At 40.8% G+C, this 26,359-nt stretch overlaps 1 protein-coding gene across 1 annotated transcript in view; it reads left to right on the forward strand.

Annotated features, from left to right (window-relative positions):
- Positions 1 to 26,359, forward strand: part of dok6 (docking protein 6) — a 477,966-nt gene that overhangs the window by 416,491 nt on the left and 35,116 nt on the right. The window contains exon 5 of the mRNA XM_039754349.1: positions 20,742 to 20,931. Within this exon, the coding sequence (XP_039610283.1) occupies positions 20,742 to 20,931 (190 nt within the window). The remainder of the gene's footprint in view (positions 1 to 20,741; positions 20,932 to 26,359) is intronic.

The following is a 26,359-nucleotide window of genomic DNA, read 5'->3' on the forward strand; positions in this document are numbered from 1 at the left end:
GGGGAGATACTTCTTTTGTTCATCAACAAGAAACTTAGTCTGAGCACAACAATAGAGCAACCAGTACACTTTAAAAGATTACTTTTTTCTTTTACCAAGACTTGCTTCTCTTTTTTTGCTATAAAGTTACTTAAAATGCCTTTTCTTAATAATTCAAGCCTTTATCATAGTGAATATTAAAATAAAACCTCCAGCCTTTAAGCATAACCTCAGAAGAATAAAAGACTCAGCACATGCTAGGTGCACATCGGGCCAGGGTTCAAATTCAACTCTTACAGGGTCTCCCATATACACATCTGCAGGGCTGCATGGGAATTAGAGTTCTAATGGGAAGCCCTGCTGGGTGTGATGGGAACCACAAGGGGGAGCTATAGGGTGGAGGTTTCCTCATTTTAGGGAGGTTTGCAAAGATTGCATACTTTAAATAAACATGAATGCAAAATGTGCAAAAAGTAAATCCACCCCTCCATTTACCACTACCTCAAATACCGCAGATGCAGCAGAACATCATTAGTGAAGATCTTGGATCAAGTTTGGTTTGCTCTTTGTTGTTGAAGTGTGTATGTTACTCAAATAAAACAGAAGTGCTGATAGCTGCCGAAGCTCAAATTGGTTTTGAACACTTTGGCTCTTTTGTGGACATTCGCAAACCTCATGTTCAGAGTCTTGGGGTCATTTTTGATAGTAACCTTTCTCTTTTGAGAAGCAGATAAATTCTGTAATCAAGAGTTGTTTTTTTCAGCTTCGTCTTTTAGCTAAGGTCAAACCTTTTTGATCTTGAGAAAGCTACTCATGCTTTTATCTTTTCTCTGCTTGATTACTGCAACTTGTTGTATTCTGGGATCAGCAAATCCCTGATACGCAGGCTGCCGTTGGTCCAGAATGCTGCTGCCAGTATTTTGGTTGAGGCAAGAAAATTTCATTCTGTATTTCCAATTTTAGCCTCCTCACACTGCCTACCTGTTAATTTCAAAATTAATTTTAAAATGTATTGCTATTTTTTAAACCCTTACACGGTTATGCTCCTACTTATTTATCTGAGTCGCACACCAGCCGTCCAGAGAGCTTAGATCTATTGGCCAGTTGTCCCTTGTGATCCCTCATACTAAGTGCAAAATTAAGGGGGCCGGGGCTTTTGCAGCTGCTGCACCTCGTCTGTAAAACTCTTTACCTCATTACATTAAAGAGACTCCCTCAAGTTATCTGTTTAAAAGGAGACCAAAGATGCATTTCTATTCTCTATCTTTCCATGTCCTTCAGTGATACTGATGATTGCCTTCCTCAACATCATTTGTTTGTGTTCAATTTACTGCAGGCTTGTATTGTGTTTTACTGTATTTTATTCCATTTATTTTACTTATGTTTATTTTACATTTTATTTTAAAGCACTTTGCCTACAGCATTACTGATGTTGTTTTAAATGTGCTCTATAAATAAATTGACATTGACATATTGTCACCATGCCAAGATCGCAAGAGCTCTCCAAGGCCATCCGAAAGAAGCTTTTAGATGCCTTTGACTTTGGGAAAGGATTCAAAAAGATCTCCAAACAACTTGAAATTAACCAATTCACTGCCCGGAAGATCATCTAGAAGTATCATCTTGTCCAGGTCAGGCCGTCCCAGTAAGCTGAGCCCAAGAGCAGAACACAAGTCCCTAACATCCCCAGAATTTCATCATGAGACCTACATGTAGATCTTGCCACAATTTTTTTTTTTTTGTGAACTAGGGGGCTCTGCCCCCTGCTCGCTTCGCTTGCCCACCTCGGGTTTGGTTTACCGGATATACAATTTAAAGAGATTGTTATTTTCATGGGAATTGTTACATATGCATTATTTTCACTTTTACTTTAAAACTTTTGTAAAAACAATACTTGTCCCTTATTTCCAGCCCTGGGCGTGGTTAAATCTTTCTCACAGGACGTATAACGCTGCTCGTCTTGTGAAGGGAGGGGGGCAGCTGAACGCACGCTAAGTAGATGCCGTCAGATCATCTGCTGTCTTTCTGCTCCTGCTGCTGGCCAGCTGTGTGTTCTGTTTGTCACGCTGCACGTCGATCATTTAAAAGCCTGTACAGCAGCTGTCCTTTTGCCACTTTGTGTCTCTGCTGCTCGCATTGTGAAGGGGGGGCTGAATGCACGCTACGTAGTTGCAATCGGATCATCTGCTGGCTTGTTGCTGCTGGAGAGCTACGTTTTCTGCTTGTCATGCTATTGCGTCGATCATTTCAAAGCCTGTACAGCACCTGTCCTTTTACCACTTCGCATCTCTGCTGCTTGCATTGTGAAAGGGGAGGGGGCTGAACGCACGCTAAGAAGAAGTGGTCAGATCATCTGCTGGCTTCCTGCTGCTGCTGGTAAGCTGTGTATCCTGCTTGTCGCTTGTCATTGTTTTAGGAGCTGAGAGCACATGAAGTGTGTCTGCCAAAAGCATTTCAACAACTACAAGGTTAGATGTCCGTGAACTTGTTTTAAATGTTGTCTCACTGCCTTGTCTCATGTGATGTTAAAGTGTATCTTGCGTTACTTCAAATTGTGTTCGCGTGACGTTAAAGTGTCTCTCACGGGACGTCAAATTGTCCTCCGAGATTATCACATCTTGTCTCCCTAGTCTCCCTCCCAGGATTTTTTTTATAATAGAGAGACAAGTTTTTTTGAAAAGAGTAAGTAAAATAAAAAAAGAAACTGGATGTATGAATTTATGAGTTATGAATGGGGTAAAGAGATAAACCAAGAACATGACAACCATGAACCTGTGAAGAGCAAAATTACAAAACAATGGTGAAGTGACTAAAGTGGAGTCAACGTGACTAACCAGTAAATGCACTGGTCCACAGCTAGACTGAACAAGAGAGGCACCATAGAGGATCAGTTCTAATCATCACTACCCATGACGGAGACCTTCTCCCATAATCTTGGTGACTGAAAGCTCTTGCCACTGTAGATTTCAAAGTGTGTGATTCTAACATTAGAAAGAGGTGAAGATCTTCGTGGGAGATGTGCCAGGAGGAAACCATTGCTGTCCAGAAAGAACATCAGGGCAAGACTAAAGTTTGCATCTAGGCATAGAGCAGGTCTTCTGGAACAAAGTGTTGGGAAGCACAAAGAATTTTTAGCCACAGTACCAGAAGACATATTTGGTGGAAACCAAACAAAGCATTTGACCAAAAAGAGTGGATAACAACTGTAAAGCAGGGTGGTGGGAATGTTAGGTTTGGGGTTGCTTTGCTGCATCAAGGCTTGGGCAGCTCACCATAACAGAATCCACTATGAATTCTTCATTTTACCAAGAAGATGGTTGAAGATAACATGATACCACCTGTCAGAAGACTGAAGCTTAGCCAAAAGTGGACCTTGTTAGGTGGCAATGTCCCTAAACATATCAGTAAAATCCACCAAGGAGTAGCTGAAAAGAAAGAAATGGAGGATTCTGGAATAGCCAAGTTAAAGCTTGGGTCTGAATCTCATTGAGATGCTTTCTGTGGAGGGAATTGGAATAAGGCAAGTGGAAGTGGAGAGTAAAAAAGTGACAGAGACTGCTAGGCAGTTCTAGGAAATTCCTATTTGAGGGGGCAATTCCAGTTATTAGCACACGGGAGGCAGCTAAAGGGCTTGAAGGAGGGAAATTCCATGCCGGACCTGGGAGTAGCAGAGTGCACTAACCCTTTCTCCCTTTCTTCTTCAGTCCAGTTAAGGTAAACTTCTGCCCGGCCCTGATGACGTCAATTCTGGTACCAATCCTGATTATGTCAATTCTAGATCTGGCCCAGATGACATCGCTTACAGTTCCAACCCTGATGACCTCACTTCCTCTCTCCGACTTTAAAACTGCCATCTTGTTTTCCTAAATCAATTCTGTCTTGGTCTCATTCTAAAAAGACTTGATTCCTTGCTTTTGAACCAAACTTCCAATATACGGGGTGGCTACCCCAAAGCTTTTTGTGACATTTGTCCTTCATTTAACAGAGCTAATAGGGGGATTATTTTGTCAACAGATGGAATCTGCATGTCTGTCTGAAAAAGAATACAATTTTTTAAAAATGAATGGGCCACAAGACGATAAACTAAGATTCGAAACCAGAGATTAATCCAATCTATTGGCACCCAGTTGATCTATAAGTCATGATGTTTACTGGGTGTCCTCATTCACTTGTCACACCCAGCATGTGTTTCCTTCTCTTCACTTTGTGGCCTGTTCATGCCTTGAGGTGGTAAAAAAACACAAGAGAGAGACAGGATGAAGGTTTGGGGATATATCCTGTATACTTGAACTTTGTGGAATTATGCAAGGATAACACCAAGCGAGAAATCTCAAAGGACTGAGTCTTAGCAGTAAGAGAACAGTGGTAGATAGGAAGTGGTGGGTCTCCTGAGCAGAAACCGGAAGTGAGGTCAGAACTGGGAGAAGATGGGAGGTCTCTGGATACAAAACCAGAAGTGGATTGTGTCAGAGGTGGGCAGAGTAGCCAAAAATTGTACTCAAGTAAGAGTAAAAAAGTATTCGGTGAAAAGACTACTCAAGTACTGAGTAACTGTTTGATCATAATAAATTATTTATTTTTTAGAAATGTAATAAGACAGACAAAAAATAAATAAAAAATGAGTAAAAATAACATCTAAAAAAATAAGATGCACAAATAACACAAAGTTCCAAATCTCAGTTTTTCACAACAAAGCTTTTGAAGCCGATACCTACATGTATGTCTGAACAGTGCAAACTACTTACAGTGACGAGATATCCTGTACACTGAAAGTATAATACTGCATATTCACTTGCCCTCAAAATAGCACAGCTGATAGAAAATAACATTAGAACAAGGCAGCTTGTGCACGTCCAAGAAGTCTCACTTTACCTTGACTCTGTGTGTGTCTGTGCATGTTTGGTTAAAACGAGCTTGTTCTTCATTCAGTACAGTGGCTCTCAAGGTTCCTGCAGTGAAGCTGTGGCTGTTTAGCAGTGAACAGGAGCTCTGTATGACTAAAAAGTCTCTCACAGACTGCAGATGCAGGAACTTTGTGTGTGGTCATGTGACTGCATGGCTACGTCTGATTGGTGAAACATAGTCATGTGATTATTGTTACTATGTCTGATTGGTGAAACAGAGTCATGTGATTATTGTTACTACGTCTGATTGGTGAAACATAGTCATGCAGTAGATCCACTGGCGACTTCTCTCCAACTAAAATATAGCATATCTAATGTGTAAATGGAAAAAAGTAACAAGTCGAGTGTTGCCCAATGTAGCAGAGTAAGAGTAGTGTTTCTTCTTTACAAATGTACTCAAGTAAAAGTAAAAAGTATGGTTCAGTAAAACTACTCGTAGAAGTACATTATTTTTTTAAATTACTCGAGTAAATGTTATGGAGTCAATGTAACTCATTACTACCCACCTCTGGATTGTATAGAGGGACCAAAAGTGGTGTTAGGTGGACTTCCCTCCTGGGAATCCGCAAAGGAAGGAAAAGAGGCATTAGTGCACACTGTCAAACCTTGGTCCATCGTAACCACACACTTAGTCAAGCTCATCGACTATTTCCCATGTTCACATGTGTGACAAGGCCTGTGATACTCTTTCTTGGTTGAAATCCTGCCATCGATCACAGTTCATTTTATCTTAGCGCAGCCAGACTTCTTCACAGAGTAGCGAGACCAACAACATATGAACATATCTATCTATGAAAAACCATTTGTCCTTTGTCCCTACCACAACACTGGCCAATCCAATTAACCCCGTTATGTTTTTCCTGAGATAGCTTGCCCACCGCTAATCCTATGCACACCATCATCCTCGAGTTTATGTGTCGCTGGAGAACTGCAGGTCATGATGGAGAGCAGCTTGCTGGATGTAGGAGGAGAGATGGATGAAGAGTGCCCAAACGTTAAGTGCTTGAAGTAGAAAAGGATTTGCTGTGCAATAACAGTAACAGTTCTTCAGTAATGTCCAGTGGCAGCATTATAGGTTCCAGCTTTAGTGATAGCGAAGGATAAAAAATAAAAAAAAACTACCAATCACTGATCTTCAGGCAGATGTATCATGCATAGATGATCTCTTACGGAATTTCATTCTGTTCATGAGTGACAACAGTTAGAGGCAACTAGCTAATATAGCTGAAATAACCGGCATTGCCCAGGAGGAAAATAAAGTGTTTTTTTTTAATTGTTTGAGAAAAATATACTGTAATTAAAAATAAAAAACACAACTTTAAAAATAAAAATGAATTAACAAACAATGAAGACTCACTAATAGGCAGCACGTTGGTGCAGTGGGTAGCGCTGCTGCCTCGCAGTTAGGAGACCCGGGTCCTCCCTGTGTGGAGTTTGCATGTTCTCCCTGTGTAAGATGCATTGATGGTTCTAAATTGCCCCGAGTGTGTGCTTGGTGTGTGGGTGTGTGTGTGTGTGCCCTGCGGTGGGTTGGCGCCCTGCCCAGGGTTTGTTTTCTGCCTTGTACCCTGAGTTGGCTGGGATTGGCTCCAGCAGGCCCCCCATGACCCTGTAGTTAGGATATAGCGGGTTGGATAATAGATGGATGGATGAAGACTCACTAATGTGCTTGTCTTGCGGTCTTGTATGTATGTTATCATCCAGCTGACGCTTGGAACCGGCCAACTCTATTTAATATCAAAAGCAACAGGAGTGCTCAAACATAAAGAATGCTGGCAGTCACCTCCAGTTCGCCCTCTGGTGGTCATTCGGAGTGTCAACTGGATGATAACATGCATACAAGACCGTAAGATCACCCCCCACCCTACCCAGAAGGGGGTGGATTAGGGTTGATTTCCCCCTACAATATTTTTAGTCGAGCAATGAGAAACATCTGTACCAATTTTCATGAAAATCACTCCAGCCATTTCGGAAGTGATGCCCGAACATACATACAAAACACACACACATACATTGACTTTTATATATATAGATAGTGACTGAGCCCAACACATGTGCAAGAAAGTCCATCCAGCAACACAAATTTACAAAAAAAAACAAATTACAGGGTGGTCAGGAGGTGTGATGTCAGTTATAATGAGCTGCTGCCTTTCTTAGATTACTTTATTAATCTTGAGGGGACATCCAGATGGATACAGCAACAGGAACATTAAAAAACAAGGATACAGACTCAGAGGACAGATAATACAGCCAATTAATCAATCTAAATAAATAAATATTGTGCAGAAATTCCAAAACGGACATAAACAGTACATCAGAAGGAAGCATTGAATTGCCTGATAGCATTACGCAGAAAAGACCTCAGAGGCACTTCTTAGCACACCGTGGTGGAATGAGCCAGTGCCTAAAAGTGCTCCAAAAGAGCACCTCCTGGAATTTTTCATGATGCCATCCAGTTTTGCCACCATCCTCTTTTATACAATAATTTCCAGTGTGTCCAGGGTTCGCCCTGTGAGCTATCCTGGTCAGTTTGTTCAGTCATTGTGTTTCTTATGAGCTCAGGTTGCTTCCCCAGGCGACTACAGCACAGAACACCACACTGCCTACTATGGACTGGTAGGACATTTCCAGCGGCTTTGTGCATACATCGAAAGAGCTGAGGCTCCTTAGGATGTCCAGTCTGCTCTCACCCTTTTTTGTCCTGCACCACAGTGTTGTCACACCAGTCCAGATTGTTGTTTATATGAACCCCCAGGTACTTGTAGCTCTGCACCACTTCCACGTCCTCCCCCTGAATAGTGACTCGTCTCAGAGGCTCCTTGATACATCAGAAGTCCACCACAAGCTCTTTTTGTTTTGCTGATGTTGAGTTGCAGGTTGCTCTCCCTGCACCATAAGACAAAGTCCTCCACAACCTTTACCTGTATCCTGACTTGTCTCAATTTTAAATGTAGCCTATGATGGACAAGTCATTCATAAATTTCTATAAATGGCAAGCTGCTGGTATTGTGCTAGAAGTCTCTTATGTGGAGAGTGAACAGGAAGGGAGACAGGACAGTACCCTGTTGTGCTCCAGTGTTACACCCCACCATTTCTGACACGCAGATCCTCGGCCTCACAAACTGATGTCTGTTAGTCATGTACTCCATGTGTCAGAAGATTCTTTACACTTATTGTATATATTAATTCCAAGGCCTGACATTGAAAGGTACTGATGAACAAAACCTCAAAGTTTAGGAAGCCTTATGGACCATCCTGGATAGGATTTTTGGTCCAGAGTGAAAAACATTTCAGCTTACTTGTCAGCTGTTTGCATTTTTTTGACACCTTACTTGTCACTTCCCACAGAATTAAGAAATCCTTTTGGAAAATAAAATTGTTCTTGACACTTCACACACCTGAGGAGAATGTTGTTGACAAACCGCAAACTGTCCCTGATACAATTACTGAGCTGGCCCACTCTCTTCATACTGAACAACAGGTAAAGGTTACTGGTAGCCAGACAATAGTGCCCCGAGTCTGAAAACCATTGAAAAACTAAACCTACTGATGAGTTTTAATTTTTTTTTTATCTATTTTTGCTTTTGTTTTCATTTTTATTATCTTAACAGCTAAAAATACCTGATACTCTAAAAATAACAAGATGCCAGAATAATGTTTGAAATATTTTTTCCTCTCCTCTTATTCTCTTTCTTTCTCTCTCATAATAGACATTTGAAATAGATCAGACACTCATTGCGTTTAATATTTGACTTGGTAGACTGCACTCTGATGACTAGCAAGTATAATTTTAAGCATTCTCATTGCATTCACTTTCTACATCAACCTTAATAAAAGGATAAGTAACTGTGTGTCTGTCTGTGTATGTGTTCGGTTGTTATGTCTCTCTCATTCCAACAAATGGCTCATCACAAACATTTGTAGTAATAAAATGCATTGCAGTTGTCATTCCAACAGATGGTGCGTCACAAAGATTTTTAGTAATAAAATGCATTGCATTTGTCATTCTAATAGATGGCGCATCACAAAAATTTGTTGTAATAAAATGTATTGCAGTTGTTATTTCAACATATGGTGCATCACAAAAATTAGTAGTAATAAAGTACATTAATAATAAACCTTTGCATTTATACAGTGCTTTTCTCACTACTCAGAGCGCTCAGCAATTGCAGGTCAAGGGCCCAACAGAGCAGAGTCCCTTTTGGCATTTGCGGGATTTGAACCGGCAACTTTCCGATTGCCAGTGCAGATCCCTAGCCTCAGAGCCACCACTGCGCCCGAGTAAGGATGCCACATCATAAACATTTGTAGTAAACCCTTTGCCTTTATATCTTATCTAATGATGTATTTTTTTCAACAAGCTTTTATATGAATGTATTTTGCAATTATGCATTTGTTTTTAATCTTGATTGTCTTATTTATTGTATTATTTTGTTGATTTGTTTTAACTTATTTATGTACATTGTCCTTGAATGTCCCTAAATTATTATTATGATACTTTTTATAAGTCTTTTGTCACATTTGCTTTTTTATCTGTTTAGAATCCTTAGCATTCATAGTAAAGGACAAGTGTCAATGTGTGTAACTTTGTATATGTGTGTTTGTCCCGTTTGCTGTGTCTCTTAATATATTTGATTTGCCACAGTACCTGTCAAAGACATGTAACAGAATAATTTGACTTTGACTAAAATATTTGCTCTCTATTGCCCTACATGTACCTTCAGCACCTTTCCTGCGTATTTGCGAGTGTGAACATCTCTTCACGGCCGCTCTGTCTCTCAAGCATGTTTCCGTAAAGCCTACTTCTCAGACTCTGTCGTCATTTTTGAGACATTTTCTCACCTCCTGTCCATTTTATTCTTCTGGTCAGCATGCTTCATACGCTTTTACTAACATCTCATTGCCAGCACGCCATCTCTCGAGCGTATTCTCATAAAGCCTGCTCCTCAGACTCTGTCGTTATTTTTGAAGCACCCCTCTCACCTCCTGTTCAGATTTACATTTGTCCTCTTTAAAGGCGACTCTCTCAACATGCCTCCTATGCCTTTACTCCTTCTCATACGTCTCACACTCACACTTCCTCTTTAGTCGCATCACCAAAGCCAAATTGACCAATCACACCAAAGCCAAACTGACCAATCAGATTGCTCAAAGGGACTTGAGACACACACTTGTTATATAGTAGATCTGGTAAGGAAATTGTAAAAAGCAGTGCTATTGTTTGTATGCACCATCTGTTGGAGTGAAAAATGAAATGTATTTTATTTGCATTACAAAATACATTCTAATAGAATGAAAATGTTGAGGCTGAGGCCTGCGTTGATTATTTAGATGTCAACCCATCTTAGATATAAATGGTCCAAACTATATTGTCAAAATAAAATTTGGTTGCCATTGAATTTTTAGTCATATCCTCCAACACTAAGGTAAATGTGGTGTCATATAATTCAGTATATAAAATCTTGGCATTATTTTAGTGGGAAGGATTGCTTGGCTGCCTTTACCGACTGCACTCAGAGTTCCAGGTTTATCTTGTCAGAATGATGGATATTTAAGAATGGAGAATGTTTTTTTTTTTTTTTTATGGTATTAATGCAAAACTTTGTTTCCATTGACAGCAGTGCTGCTAAAGCGCTATGGATTGTGCAATATACAGATTCAATCTCTTATAATTGGATTGCTCAGGATTTAAAGGTCAGGTCTGTCTCCAGCCGATTTAAATTGGAGTGTCTTTAGTATATTACTTTTGAATTGAATTCATTTTGAGCCATTTAAAATTGCTAACTTTTTTTCATAACACAGCATTGGCTCTGATCAGGACAAAAATGATAATTTAACATTGATATTAAAAATAGCTACGTATTATTTTCTTTAAAGTAATTGCTTTTCACCTTCATTTCTTTTCCTTTTGGCTCAGTTTGGTTGGTGGAGTCATTAATCATCCTCGCGTGTTCGTACTGCTGGGAGTCGTTGCTGAAAAGAGCGGCTTGCGTTCTGGTAAGAGGTGCATGCCAGCAAATCCTTATAGTCCTATTGAAGAACTGCTTGGGAAAGCACATGGATGGAGTTTTGTATTTGTTAAAGCATATTCTGTGGTCAGTGCCTAATGAAGTGGCATCAGTATTCAAATTATTTTGTGCAACCATTGTGAAGTCTTGGCAGTGAGCGGCATAATTAAATTAGAGCTCACTTTCAAGAATCCAAAAGTAGCACTATATATAACACCGAGTGTTTCACTTGGAAGGCTTGCTGCTTGTTTTGAAATATTACTCATAATTAGCTGCTATTAATTTCAATGACAAAGTGCAATGAACCTTTTAGAATAATTTACACCATTAAAAAATTCTGCCTTCAGTTCTCAGGTGTAGTTCTACCTTCCTTGAAGCTCAAAGGCACATTAAAGCTAGTAATCCATCCTTCTTCTTTATGAGTTTACATGCTGCCTTTGGTCCCATAGCTAAACAAAGGACCTTGTGATTTGACTTTTAATGATAGAAACATATAAACATACAGCTAAGGCCCAAATTGCCCCCCCTAAGAATGGAGAATGTTTTTGGATGAGGAACAAATTTGATAAAATGATCATAATTGCAAAAGTGACCACAAACTGGACAAGAGGTCTGAAAATGAATAAACAAAGTAATCTGGTCCAAAATACTTTACTGTGAACATTACTGGTAATGCACCTCCAGTTGATATTACCGTATATACTTGCGTATTAGTCGAGTCTTGAAACCTGAAAAATCGATCAGAAAATCAGACGCCCATTCAGAAATATGACAGGAGGAGGAGGAGGAGGAGGAGGTTAGGAGCTCACGCTGATACAACGCATTGCCGCATCCACCATATGTGACAATTACATTTTTTTTTTACATCTTCTTGCCTCCTCCATCCTCGCATCAGTTTCTCACCGTATTTGCACCGAATTTTGTTGCAGCAGCGCAGTTAGATAGATAGATAGATAGATAGATAGATAGATAGATAGATAGATAGATAGATAGATAGATAGATAGATAGATAGATAGATAGATAGATAGATGGATACTTTATTAATCCCAAGGGGAAATTCACATACTCCAGCAGCAGCCTACTGATAAAAAACAATATTAAAGAGTGATAACATTGAAGGTATAACAGACAATAACTTTGTATAATGTTAACGTTTACCCCCCCAGGTGGAATTGAAGAGTCGCATAGTGTGGGCTCTCCTCAGTCTGTCAGTGGAGCAGGATGGTGACAGCAGTCTGTCGCTGAAGCTGCTCCTCTGTCTGGAGATGATCCTGTTCAGTGGGTGCAGTGGATTTTCCATGATTGACAGGAGCCTGCTCAGTGCCCGTCGCTCTGCCCTAGATGTCAAACTGCCCAGCTCCATGCCTACAATAGAGCCTGCCTTCCTCACCAGTTTGTCTAGGTGTGAGGCGTCCCTCTTCTTTATGCTGCCTCCCCAGCACACCACCGCATAGAAGAGGGCACTCGCCACAACCGTCTGATAGAACATATGCAGCATCTTATTGCAGATGTTGAAGGACGCCAGTTCTAAGGAAGTATAGTCGGCTCTGACCTTTCTTACACAGAGCATCAGTATCAGTCCAATTTAACATCCAGTTGCATTTCCAGGTATTTATAGGTCTGTACCCTCTGCACAGTCACCTCTGATGATCACGGGGTCCATGATGGGCCTGGGTCTCCTAAAATCCACCACCAGCTCCTTTATTTTGCAGGTGTAAGTGGTTTGAGTCACACCATTTAACAAAGTCCTTGATTAGGTTCCTATACTCCTCCTCCTGCCCACTCCTGATACAGCCCATAATAGCAGTGTCATCAGCGAACGTTTGCACGTGGCAGGACTCAGTGCTTTATTGGAAGTCTGATCTATATAGGCTGAACAGGACTGGAGAAGGTACAGTCCCCTGCGGTGCTCCTGTGTTGCTGACCACAATGTTACTAATTTCTTTCACAATTTCAATGACTTTTAATTTAAAACCAGCTTCATATTTTCTTCTGATCGAACACTCCATCATAGATAAGGGATGCTCTTACAATAAAGGTGTATGAGGGTGTGAGATACAAAAAATACAAATCAACACAAACGTCGCCTCAGAATAGTTTGGGTATTACCGTGTGGTCACGTAGGCACAATAGCGAGAGAGAGAGAAGTTAGGAGCACACGCTGATACAGCGCATTGCCGTACACACATTGAAAAATAAGGCTGTGTGCTCCGTGGTTACTCTCTCAGGTGGGCGTTAGCATATCATAATCTCTTGGACCAATAGCGTGAGTTTTCCACATTCGACTTACACGACCGACATTATAAAATACAGGAAATTATACGGTAAAATCAAGTCCCCACTTATCCGCGGGAGAACTAATCCATGAGTATATACGGTACTTCATTTAGACCACATTGCAGAGATCTGTTTCACTTTTGACATTAAAGAGTCTTATTCTCTTGATTACTGTCAAAAAAGCCAAAGATAATCCACTGTAATTCAATGGTTCTTCAACGTTTTTTTAACTCACCTCCCAGTTTTGCTTTTTGTATGTCTTTGCGACACAGAGCTTCATCCAGAGGATCCATCCATGTTGTGGATCGGTTGCAAGTCGTCGTCCTACCGGCTCAGAGAATCACCGGCAGGTCCCCTTTAGAGATTTCCACTTTCAAACGGCAACCCATCACAGTGCTTTATGCAAATGGTCTGCAAACGCTTTGACGTTCAGTACTATTGTAATGTACGATTGAGCGTGGCCCATAATTTAACAAACACGGTTTTATAACAATACAATGTGAACACTTCCAAACAGGTGAATACTTTTTATAGACCCTGCAGGTTTTCTTATCTTTTTTTTTTGTATATTTATACCTATCTCTGCATTAAAATAAAAGTTTCCAGTCACCAGCATGGAATCCCTTTAGGGTTTCACCGCCCTCTGTTTCATGTTGTGACTGGGGTGGGGTTTAGACTTGACAAGAGCCAGCAAGAATACAGTAGCTGGGTCCCCAGCCAAGCTACCCCATTTAATTGTTGGCATTTGTGCCACTGAAAAATAAAAACAAAGATATGTTTAGCGCTCACAAACAATAGCCAAATCAACCAACTTAAGAAAGCAGAAAATACGTAGTGCTAATGGGAGCTCTCACCAGGAGCCCCTCATTTCTATCATGTCCAGACTGGGCAGAGTGGTAGCTCTGAAGTTAGGGATCTGCACTGGTAATCGGTAAGTTGCTGGTTAAAAATCCAGTAAACGCCACAAGTGACTCTACTCCATTGGGCCCTTTTGCAAGGCCCTTAACCTATAATCACTCCATCCTGAGTATGGCATTAATCTGCATCCAGCCCTACAAGCAGGGAAAACTTGGGGGTTGGTGGCAGGAATGGCACTCCAGCCGCCATCGAAACCTCACTCTATTCTAATGTGGTGCTGAGATGTCACCTACTGTAATCGGGTCCCAATCCAAGTGTGGTGCTGAGATGTCACCCACTGTAATCAGGTCCCAATCAAGTGTGGTGCTGAGATGTCACCCACTTTAATCGGGTCCCAATCCAAGGGTGGTGCTGAGATGTCACCCACTGTAATCGGGTCCCAATTCAAGTCCCAATTCAAGTGTGGTGCTGAGATGTCACCCACTTTAATCGGGTCCCAATCCAAGTGTGGTGGGTGCGGCAACACGCTATCAGCGCATACTCCCAACCCATCTCTCTCTCTCAGACTGCAAGAACAAGGGGCTACCTGTCAGAACTGCGGAAGGGAAAGAAGACAGTGCTAGCGATAGCATCTCCTCTCATTGCAGGGTGGCAGTGCTTACTTACCTTGACAGAGCCAGGAAGATGACTTCCAGCCACACGTGTATGACATTGTCCTCAAACAAAGTGCCTCAAAGTCAGAAGTAAATGTTTATTCAACTTTACCAAGGAGAATTTCTCTTGCCCAGGTGAACAAGCTAGCCTTATGGCCTAAACTACAACAGGCAGGGTGTTATTTTTCACACTGACAGGCCCTCTATCTCTTTCGGCTGCACAATGTCTTGCCAGTGACATTTAACAGCAAAAATGAACTTACAGGATTTAGAGTGTAACAAAACATTAAAGCAATGTGTGTTTAATACTAACGTCCTTAGCCAGTAATGCTCATCAAAAGTGATCATGCCTACTATGTTATTAGATACAGTAAGTGTAGGTTTTATCTTGTCTGTAGATGCCAACCCTTTTAAATTAGCACGGCACAGTAAAGAGTAATATAATCACACAAGGGCTAGGCATGTACAAGGATTGCAAGGTTTACAAATGACATTACAAATCAAGCTAAAAAAGGTAGTAAAAAACCTCGAGGAAAGGAAATTTCCTATAAATGGCATTAAGTATGTCAAATTATGACATAAGTGTATGAAGGACTAAACTGAAAAACACTAAAGCGGTTGTCGGTTTCTTTTCTTATATGTAGTGAAAATAAATCGGCTTAAGGTTTTGATTTTTCTTTTTGTGATGTCTGAATGTATTTGGAAAACAGACCTACATTTAGTCTGCTGTGTTGGAGGATAATCACTTATTTATGTTCTAAAAAGTTCCCAAAATATAATAAAATTTTGTTAGGCAGAGGTGGGTGTGAAATATGTAAATTGTTTAAAAATACTCCTTACTAAAGGAAACTTGACATTTCAGGTTTTTTGTTTTATATAAAATAGGTAAATAAGCCATCTAATTAACAAAAACGACTGTATTTTCTGTCATGAATGAGTGGCTAATTAGGTGAATGATTGCAATGAAGTCATGGAGCCGCTGCAGCTATAGGAACCTGTCTTTCTTGTTATAAGAAAGTGTGTCAGATATTGACAATCTGGCAAGTCAAGGGACAAATAATTCTGTTTCTGTATTTTAAAGCATGTCACGTGAAAAGGTAAGGACAACCCATGGAAACTGTTGACTTTTTCAACAAATTTCAACAGGCAAACAGTAGATCTTCATGTAAAGTGTGCCCACAGATAAAGGTGATATTTTTGAATAAACACACAAGGAATTTGTGCATTCATTCTATTAAAATATTAACAGATGTACGGCCTAGCCTAGAAAAAGTAAGTCAACCCTTGTCCCCAGAAGCTGAAATGACATTTTGTAGGTATTTTGCATAACTGCCCACCAGACTTTGACATCAATTTGGTGATATTCATAAAATATAGAAAAAAATCTTTTTTAAGTAAAAAGTAAAAAAAATGTGACTAAATAAAATGGTGGTGTGCACAAAAATTAGTTGATTCAATCAATTTTTGAAACTTGTTTAGCATGGTGGGGAATTACAATGTTATTTTTTTATATTTTATGATGAAAGTAGCTATTCTATTAATTGATTGAATATATATATATATATATATATATATATATACACACACACACACATACATATACAGTAAAACCTTGGATTGCGAGTAACTTGGTCTGCGAGGGTTTTGCAAGATGAGCAAAAATTTTTAATCAATTTTAACTTGATAAACGAGTGACGTCTTGCAATATGAGTAGTATTTATATACTTTGCCTGCCGAGTGTCATGTGATCACAGCTGAGCCGACGGTTCTTCTCTCTCAAGTGATTGTGGGTAATCGTCTCCCATGCTAGGTCTCAGTTGGCGTGCCTTACTCATACAGTCAACATCCGTATGAGCGGATACTGTTTACTATAGCATTGTGACCACGTGTGTGTGTGTGTAAAGCATTTTTTTATTTTGTGTGCAAGCGAGAAATCTATTTAACGACAATGCAATGTCACATTTACGTGAAATCCTCAAAAGAAGGCAAAAGCAACTGTTATTGGATGGGTTCCCTGTTAAAAGTCGACAAAAAAGAAAAAGATTCCAGTGAGCCAACAGACAGCAGTGGTTCCATTAGTCACAGTGAAAGTCTTCCTACATAATAACCCTCCTCTTCCTCCTCCTCTCCTCTCATCTCCCTCACACCAGCCACGATTCTTTTCAAAGGTAAAGTGCAGGATAATTTGTTTTATGTATTTTTACATCATTTGTATATGAATATTTTTGGGTTGTGGAACAGAGTTTTCATTATTTATTATGGGGAAATTTGCTTTGATATTCTAATGCTTTGGATTACAAGCTGTTTCCGGAATGAATTATGCTTGTAAACCAAGGCACCACCGTATATATGTATATATACAGTGGTGTGAAAAACTATTTGCCCCCTTCCTGATTTCTTATTCTTTTGAAGGTTTGGATTTTTTTTCTCCCTAAATAATAAAAACCATCATTTAAAAACTGCATTTTGTGTTTACTTGTGTTATATTTGACTAATGGTTAAATGTGTTTGATGATCAGAAACATTTTGTGTGACAAACATGCAAAAGAAGAAGAAATCAGGAAGGGGCAAATAGTTTTTCACACCACTGTATATATATATGTATATATGTGTATGTATGTTATGTATGTGTGTGTGTGTGTGTGTGTGTGTGTGTGTATGTGTGCTTCAGTCTGTCATTTTCCAGTCCTCTTAGATCGGAATAGGGTTATGGGGGCACAAGGTAGGAACACACCCTAGACAGGGTGCCAGTCTATCGCAGGGCAAAGACACACCAATCACACACTACAGCCAATTAAGGATCACCAATTCACCTAACCTGCATGTTTTAGGCACTGGGAGGAAACAGGAGCCCCCTGGAAGAAATCCAGACTCAGACACAGGGAGTACATGCAAACTCCATGCAGGGAGGACTCGGGTGCAAACCCTTATCTACTTACTGCATGTCAGCAGCACTACCACTGTGCCCCTACATATAGACCCAAGTGGCATCTTCTTTTCCCTAGTTGCACACAGTGCACCTGCTCTAAACACTCATGGCCTCTGCCTGAAAGTGATGGGTCAGGCCTGCTTTAACAAACCGACATCCCTGTCTGAAAGAACTTTGCCACACATCAGCTGAAAAAGACTCCCAAATCACAATTACTAAATGGTTATGTTTCAATTTTGATTACACAAAAACACAGAGACATAGTAGGAAACTTGTTAAGGGTAACTTTCACACAAACGTTAAGTTTTTCTTCACATGAAGAACCATTAGACACCTTGGATAAGTAACCAAGTAGTGTGGTAGCCAGTAGGACTTTAGGTACCTTCAAAACTCAACTTGATTTTTTGGAGAAATGAGGAAAATAGGATTGGTGAGCTTGTTGGACTGAATGACTTATTCTCATCAAAACTTTTTAGCATTCTAATAATCAGGATACAGAAACTGTATTGTATGAAGGATCTGAAAGGGGTGCTTGTCCCAATAAAGTAGTCCAGTTCATCCTTCATTATGATGGACTTTATAGATCCCCATAGCCTCCTTAGAGTTATGTTTACCATCGGAAAAAACGAGTCAAAAATGTTTTTCAATAAGGAAAAATGTTATATGTAACAGAAACACGTAAATTCCAAAACATCAGTGTAAGTTACAGTAGGAAGGGTATGCTTAGTGTCTGCTGCTGTACTGATGCACATTTAGTAAACAACCTATGTGTGATATGACTTAAAATAGTCATCAATAAACCAACAAACAATCCAATGTCTCAATCGGGACAGTAGAAGCATGTTTCTTTGTGTGTTTTATTTTCTGTTGCTTGCACAAAAGAGGGTAGAATTTACTGTCTGAGCCTCCCAATTGATACGCCCCACAGTGCAAGGCTTAGCAGTTTCTACACACAAACATTGACAGTTGCTGCATTGTGAAGAGTGCTTAGGGGACTAACGTCTTTCTTGTTCTTCCACTTGATTGCAGTCATTTTACCTTTATGTTACGCACCAACTTGTACCACGGTGAATCTTTTACGTGACCAAATTCACCAGCCATATCACAGCAGTTTGGTCATACAGTGCTGTGTGCACCAATTTCACTACCTCTGTCAACATCTGATGACTAATTCAATTGTCGTCAATATCACGTGATCCTACTAATGGTTACAGTTTCAGTTTGTTCTAAAACTAGTTTTACAATTTTTCATTTACATGCCATTGTTTTTTTTTGGTTTTTTTTTTTTGGTTGAAGGTTTCGCCCCTCTTATGAATATTGATGAGTTACCATAGAATGGCAAAAAACACTTAGAAATATTCATGATTTGTATTTTTTTTTTTAACTTCATTCATTAGATGGCAGTGGAATACTGTGCCGAGCATTTTTAAGGCTTAACACTTTACATGCGAACAAAACAGTTGAAACCAAGAGGCACTTTGACCTAACCATTTTACAAGGAATTCTGAGCTTGAGACATGTTTGAGGTTACACCAAGGAGGTTTAACGTTGGCAAGTCATTTTTCCCTCGTTGTCCTTTCATTTGTTGTTGATGTCTTACTCCTTGTTGAATTGACCACTGTGTTGCTATTAGGCCTTCATTGGATTTTGTCCAAGACAAATTCAAAAAGTTGCCTTTCCTTTCTTCATATCCCGTCCTCCCCAGCCACCACATAAAACTGACAGAATACACTGGCTTAACTTGTCTGGCACCATAGGTGAATGGGAGAGGTGGAATGTGCCCACAGTACCAACTGTCAAAGTCAAATTCAAGATGCCATTTCAGGATAGGAAATATAAATTTATTTGAAATGTGCATGGAGCCATCCAGTTAACAAGAAGGAGATAACTGACTTACAGCTGTTGATTACACTTCTTAATTGCACTATTAATTACAGAAGGATTGGATTAGTTTCATTTCTTAAGTCCTTGCAAGTTACTAATAAACAGACCCTAGGAGTCAGAATTCTGTTACATGAGATTATACTGGTTCTCTAATCAAAACATTGCCTTGCACAGGTGTATCAGCGGGAATGGGTCACAGATCAAAAGGCTTAAATGAAAATGCCTTCTATGAGTGTTAAAGGCAAAGGCTAATAGTATTAGGATTATCCAGCATCTCACCTGGAAGAAAAGATGGATTCTTGCTGAGAAAGGAAACGAGAATGGAAGGACAGCAATGGACAGTCACCCCATCTGGGGTGGGAATGGGACCCCTACCCACACAAGAGGAGAAAACAAAGGACCATTGGGGGGGAAAGGCTCTTTTTTCAGAAAATATTTATCTCCCATCTGCTAGATGGCATCATCCCAGGGCCTCAGTAACCATGTGAACATCTGTAGGGCATAATGGGATTTATAGTGCCGTGAGTCAGGCCTGCTGGGTCCCATGGGTGCTGCCTAGGGGTTCTACAGGGATTAATGATCCCTGCTTTTTGGGGCTTCGTTTGACTCAGAAATGCCTCCATCAGGCTATGTACTCCCAGGTCCCAAATAAAAGGTAACCATCCAGCCTCTTCCATTGGATTCAGAGTCTGAACGAAGGAAGTCAACACTCACTGGAAGGAGGTGGACGAGGAGCAAAGAGAAGGAAAGAAAAAGAATTTGCTCATTATTGTGCTTGTGCTAAGGGAACTAAGAAAGGTGTTTTGATAATAAAAGCCTTTGTTTTGAACTAGTGACTGTGTTTGTGTTGGTTTTGTCCAGGATTTGGGGTTCATTGGCTCCCCCTCTCTGTTACAATATATAAAATATATTAATATATTGTGTCTCTTTTGCATATTAAGATTTAAACGAACAAAAGTAATTGATCTTCTTGAATTGTCACTGTTGACAAAATACTGATCCGCCTCAAATGCACAATGCTTAGGCCAAAGTCCCCCCTGTAAAGGAAGACAGAATTTTTTGCAATTTCCCTCATCTAATGTAACTATGTGGTGGTCTACAAACCAATGTGTGTGACCCGTGGGTATGTTTAAATGATATAATTCCTATAAAGAGTCACCATAAACGACGTATATATTGTAGAGCAAATGTGCCAAATTTCCACCGAAATTAAATCAAATCACACTTTGTTTGCTTTCTATATTTCAGAACGGTTCAATGTTTATATGATGCCTACGCCAAACCTTGACATCTATGGGGAATGTACTATGCAGATCACACATGAAAATATTTACCTATGGGACATCCATAATGCCAGAGTAAAGCTGGTCATGTGGCCCCTCAGCTCGCTTCGACGGTATGGAAGAGACTCCACGTGGTTTACATTTGAATCTGGCAGGTATGGCTTATTGGAATACAATGGATTTGTTTGTTTATTTATTTATTTTTGATTGATTCAGTTTATATGTTTAACGGTCATTAAAAAACATACTCCTGGTAATTCATTTTGTATGCTGTGTGATTCTTGAATTATTTTCATCAGGTTCACTTTGATGTGTAATATTGTGGTGCGACCTTTGGTTTTTTATGTTGGACCTAACCTTTTGTATTTATATGTACAGTGTTCATTCTGTCCATAGTATTTCATCTGTGAAGTAAAGCCACACTCATGTTCTATGACCAATCCTATTCATTTATGATCCATCCTCTTGGTTTTACACAACCCTTTAAAAACATAAGAACATAATAACATAAGAAATTTGACAAACAAGAGGAGACCATTCAGTCCATCAAGCCCGTTTGTTTAGTTAATAGCTAAGCTGTCCCAGTATCTCTCATCCAGATTCTTCTTAAAGGTTGTTGAGGTCTTTGCTTCAACTCCACGTCTCGGTAGTTTGTTTCAGAATCCCACAACTCTTTGCGTAAAGAAGTGCTTCCTGGCTTCAGTTGTAAATGCACTTTCCTTTGTAGTTCGCTGTCTCTCTCTCTTATTATATACTACAGGCTGTCTCCTGTCTGTCCATTCATCTTGTAGATCTATGTGCCCTGGGGTACCGTTTATTCTATGTCATTTACTCTTTATAAATCACTAGCTGAAATGCCCAGCGTTGCCCGGGAGGAAAATACAGTGTTTTTTTTTTTGTTTGAGAAAAATTCAATTAAAAAAACAACTTTAAAAATAAAATAGAATACAATACAATAAATTAACAAACAATGAAGACTCACTAATGTGCTTGTCTTGCGGTCTTGTATGTATGTTATCATCCCGTTGATGGTCCAAACCGGCCAACTGTATTTAATTTCAAAAGCAACAGGGGCGCGGTGGCGCTCAAACATAAAGAATGTTGGCAGTCGCCTCCAGTTCAACCTCTGGTGGTCGTTCTGAGTGTCAACTGGATAATAACATGCATGCAAGACCGCAAGATCACCCCCCACCCTACCCATAATGGGGTGGGTTAGGGTTGATTTCACCCTACAGTGTTTTTAGTCGATCAATGAGAAACATGTGTGCCAAGTTTCATGAAAATCACTCCAGTCGTTCGGAAGTGATGCTGGAACATACATACAAACACACACACATACATTGAATTTTATATATATAGGTACTTATCTTGTAAATGTGCATACGTTGATGCACCTCAAATACCGCCTGGTTGCCTCCCTTTAAGAACCATATATGGGCCATGCTAATCGCCCTCATACAGTACATCTGCTGTCAACGATACTGCAGACTTTCATTGGCTGGTAGAACAGCCCTACACATGCATCCAGAAACCTCAACCTCCATTTCATGATTCCTATGGTGTGCTCCATAACTAAGAGCACAAGGGTGTGCATGGTATTATATCACCTCTCCTCTGTGTGCTAGGCATCTGGGAAAGGTGTAAGGCGCCAGCACCTGATTGGTTTGCCACTATTGCCTGGCACAAGTAATGAGGTGATTGCTGTTACAGTAAATAGTACAGGGCATATGAAAAACTGAGGGTTCAACCAGCTACCATATCAATAAATCGGCCACCATATACAGAACCATCAGTAAGTTGACTTCCAAAGCTAATTTGCCTCAAAATAAACTCATCACAGGTTAACACAGGCCACAGAGTCACAATGTTTGTCAGTCACATCTTGACATCACAGATGACTTGTGCATTAATAGAATTTAACTGCTGTAGCAGGGCTAACAACCCCATGTAATTCGAACAAAAGTTTTGAAAATAAACGGAAATTATACACTTCAGTGTGTGCTTTAACAATCCGATAATGCTCTCTGTAGGACGCTGCAAAAGTCATTTTCTGGCTTTGGGTCAGACCAGAAGCTGGGTAAACATGTAAAGGAAATGCCTCCCCGTATGGGAGTGTGCTCCTTTATACTATGCAGACCTGAAGGGGCAGAGCTTCCTTCGCGTCGCTTCGGTGCCCTCAATAGGTGGTTTCTTGAGGCTGTGAGGGAAATTTACGGTGACAGTGCCCACTCCTGTCCTGGAGTGGTACTACTTACTTTAGGTGAACCTGGAAGGTGACCTTCTGGAGTGCATGCGTAACACTGCTTACAGTTATCAAAAGCAGTGTCATTCCTGCTAGGTGCCATTATTGCAATATGAGTGAAGTCAATGTCTCTGAACACGTTAGGAAAACTGAACTCTGCTTGCAAATTGCTTTTTTGTGTACGTGTTATGTACGTACACCCACACCATATGGAAACTAAATGTAGCATCTTGTCAATCAGTTATTGGCTTCCATGATAGAGTGAAGCTTGGCTGAGATATTCCTGACCTGTCGGGCATTTCCCTGAAAAGTGACAACATGTAGAAGATATAAATTGACGAAAAAAAAACAAAAAAGATCTTCAATACAAATACGCAGTATTGAGCATTCTTAAAGGGAACTAAAGTATAGTCTCTCCATCATATTCATCACTTTTGAGGTTTAGATAGATAGATAGATAGATAGATAGATAGATAGATAGATAGATAGATAGATAGATAGATAGATAGATAGATAGATAGATAGATAGATAGATAGATACTTTATTAATCCCAAGGGGAAATTCACACACTCCAGCAGCAGCATACTGATAAAAAACAATATTATAATAAAGAGTGATAAAAATGCGGGTAAAACAGACAATAACTTTATATAATGTTAACGTTTAACCCCGGGTGGAATTGAAGAGTCGCATAGTGTGGGGTCTCCTCAGTCTGTCAGTGCAGCAGGATGGTGACAGCAGTCTGTCGCTGAAGCTGCTCCTCTGTCTGGAGATGATCCTGTTCAGTGGATGCAGTGGATTCTCCATGATTGACAGGAGTCTGCTCAGTGCCCGTCGCTCTGCCACGGATGCCAAACTGTCCAGCTCCATGTCTACAATAGAGCCTGCCTTCCTCACCAGTTTGTCCAGGCGTGAGGCGTCCCTCTTCTTTATGCTGCCTCCCCAGCACACCACCGCATAGAACAGGGCGCTCGCCACAACCGTCTGATAGAACATCTGCAGCACCTTATTGCAGATGTTGAAGGACGCCAACCTTCTCAGAAAGTATAGTCGGTTCTGTCCTCTCTTGCACAGAGCATCAGTATTGACAGTCCAGTCCAATTTATTATCCAGCTGCACTCCCAGATATTTATAGGTCTGTACCCTCTGCACAGTCTCCTCTGATGATCACAGGGTCCATGAGGGGCCTGGGTCTCCTAAAATCCAACTCCAGCTCCTTGGTTTTGCTGGTGTTAAGGTGTAACTGGTTTGAGTCGCGCCATTTAACAAAGTCCTTGATTAGGTTCCTATACTTCTCCTCCTGTTCACTCCTGATGCAGCCCATAATAGCAGTGTCGTCAGTGAACTTTTGCACGTGACAGGACTCAGAGTTGTATTGGAAGTCCGATGTACATAGGCTAACAGGACCAGAGAAAGTACAGTCCCCTGCGCGCTCCTATGTTGCTGACCACAATGTCAGACCTGCAGTTCCCGAGACGCACATACTGAGGTCTGTCTGTAAAATAGTTCACGATCTATGCCACCAGGTATGAATCTACTCCCATCTCTGTCAGCTTGTCCCTAAGGAGCAGAGGTTGGATGGTGTTGAAGGCGCTAGAGAAGTCCAGAAACATAATTCTTACAGCACCACTGCCTCTGTCCAGGTGGGAGAGGGATTGGTGTAGCATATAGATGATGGCATCCTCCGCTCCCACCTTCTCCTGGTATACAAACTGCAGAGGGTCAAGAGTGTGGTGGACCTGTGGCCTCAGATGGTGAAGCAGCAGCCACTCCATGGTCTTCATCACATGTGACGTCAGAGCAACAGGCCGGAAGTCATTCAGATCACTAGGACATGATACCTTTGGGACTGGGGTGATGCAAGATGTTTTCCAAAGCCTCGGGACTCTCCCCTGTTCCAGGCTCAGGTCGAAGATGCGCTGTAGAAGACTCCCCAGTTCCAGCACACAGGCCTTCAGCAGTCGTGGTGATACTTCATCTGGACCCACTGCTTTGCTGGCACGAAGTCTCCTCAGCTCTCTGCTCACCTGGGCTGCTATAACTGTGGGTGGGGATGTCTCTCCTATGCTGGTATCAGCAGTAGGATGGGTGGAGGGTGCAGTACTCAGAGGTGAGAGTGGGTTAGGGTGGTCAAACCTGTTGAAGAAGTTGTTCATCAGGTTTGCTCTTTCCACGTCTCTCTCGATGGTGGCACCCCGCTTCGAGAAGCAGCCAGTGATGCTCTTCATCCCATCCCACACTTCTTTCATGCTCTTATTCTGCAACTTCTGCTCCAGCTTTATCCTGTACTGCTCCTTCACCACACTGAGCTGGACTCGGAGTTCCTTCTGCATGCGCTTGAGCTCATGGTGATCACTGCCTTTAAAAGCCCTTTTCTTCCGGTTCAAAAGGCCCTTGGTGTCACTTGTAATTCATGGCTTGTTGTTAGCATAGCAGCGTACTGTTCTTACTGGAACTACAATGTCCATACAGAAGTTGATGTAGTCAGTTGTGCAGTCAACAACCTCCTCAATGTTCTCACTATGTGACCCCTGTAGGATATCCCAGTCCGTAGTTCCAAAGCAGTCTCTCAGAGCCTGCTCTGCCTCAGGGGACCACTTCCTGAATGACTGCGTGGTTGTAGGTAGTTCCTTCACTCTTCATTTGTAGTGAGGCTGAAGCAGAACCAGGTTATAATCTGCTTTTCCCAAGCGCAGGCAGCAGGGTGGCGTTTAATATGTTGATCAAGTCAACGCACATTATAATAACAGACAGGTGATATGAATTGTCGTGCACATGAGAGTCGTCATTTAGCTGGTTTTGCTGCATTACCCTACTTGACCAAGAGTGTCATCATTTCTCTGTTTCTCCAAAATGTTGCGTATGCATAGGTCAGAGTTGCCGTAAATATACACAATGTCTACCATCAGGTTTTCTTTTATAAATCCTGACTTTTGCTCGGAAAGTTTCATACTCATATTTTGGGCTTCTTTTTATGCCCTGGTGAGGACCATGGTAGCAGAAATTTGAAAAGGACACTTCCTTTTCCCGGCCACAGAATTAATCCTGTCGAGGAGTATCTTACTACAAACTTTCTCTGTCTTTAGTCTGATGTGTTTTTTTTATTTTTTAATTGTGACACTCATGACAAAATAAATTTCTAATTCACAGATAACAGAGTCCACATTTTCCATCTCTGCATCACCGTATTGTCCCAAATTTTAGTATGCATCTAACTGAAGGTACCAATGCGACATTCCTGCTACCAGCTGTACTGCCGTCCCTTGTCCCTTTTTATAGTTTTCTTTATTTTTGTTTGCTCAATTTGCTCTCTGATTTTATGTTGTCCCTTGGGGCCTTG

This window comes from Polypterus senegalus, chromosome 5 (genome assembly GCF_016835505.1).
Source record: "Polypterus senegalus isolate Bchr_013 chromosome 5, ASM1683550v1, whole genome shotgun sequence".
Classification (NCBI taxonomy): Eukaryota; Metazoa; Chordata; class Cladistia; order Polypteriformes; family Polypteridae; genus Polypterus; species Polypterus senegalus.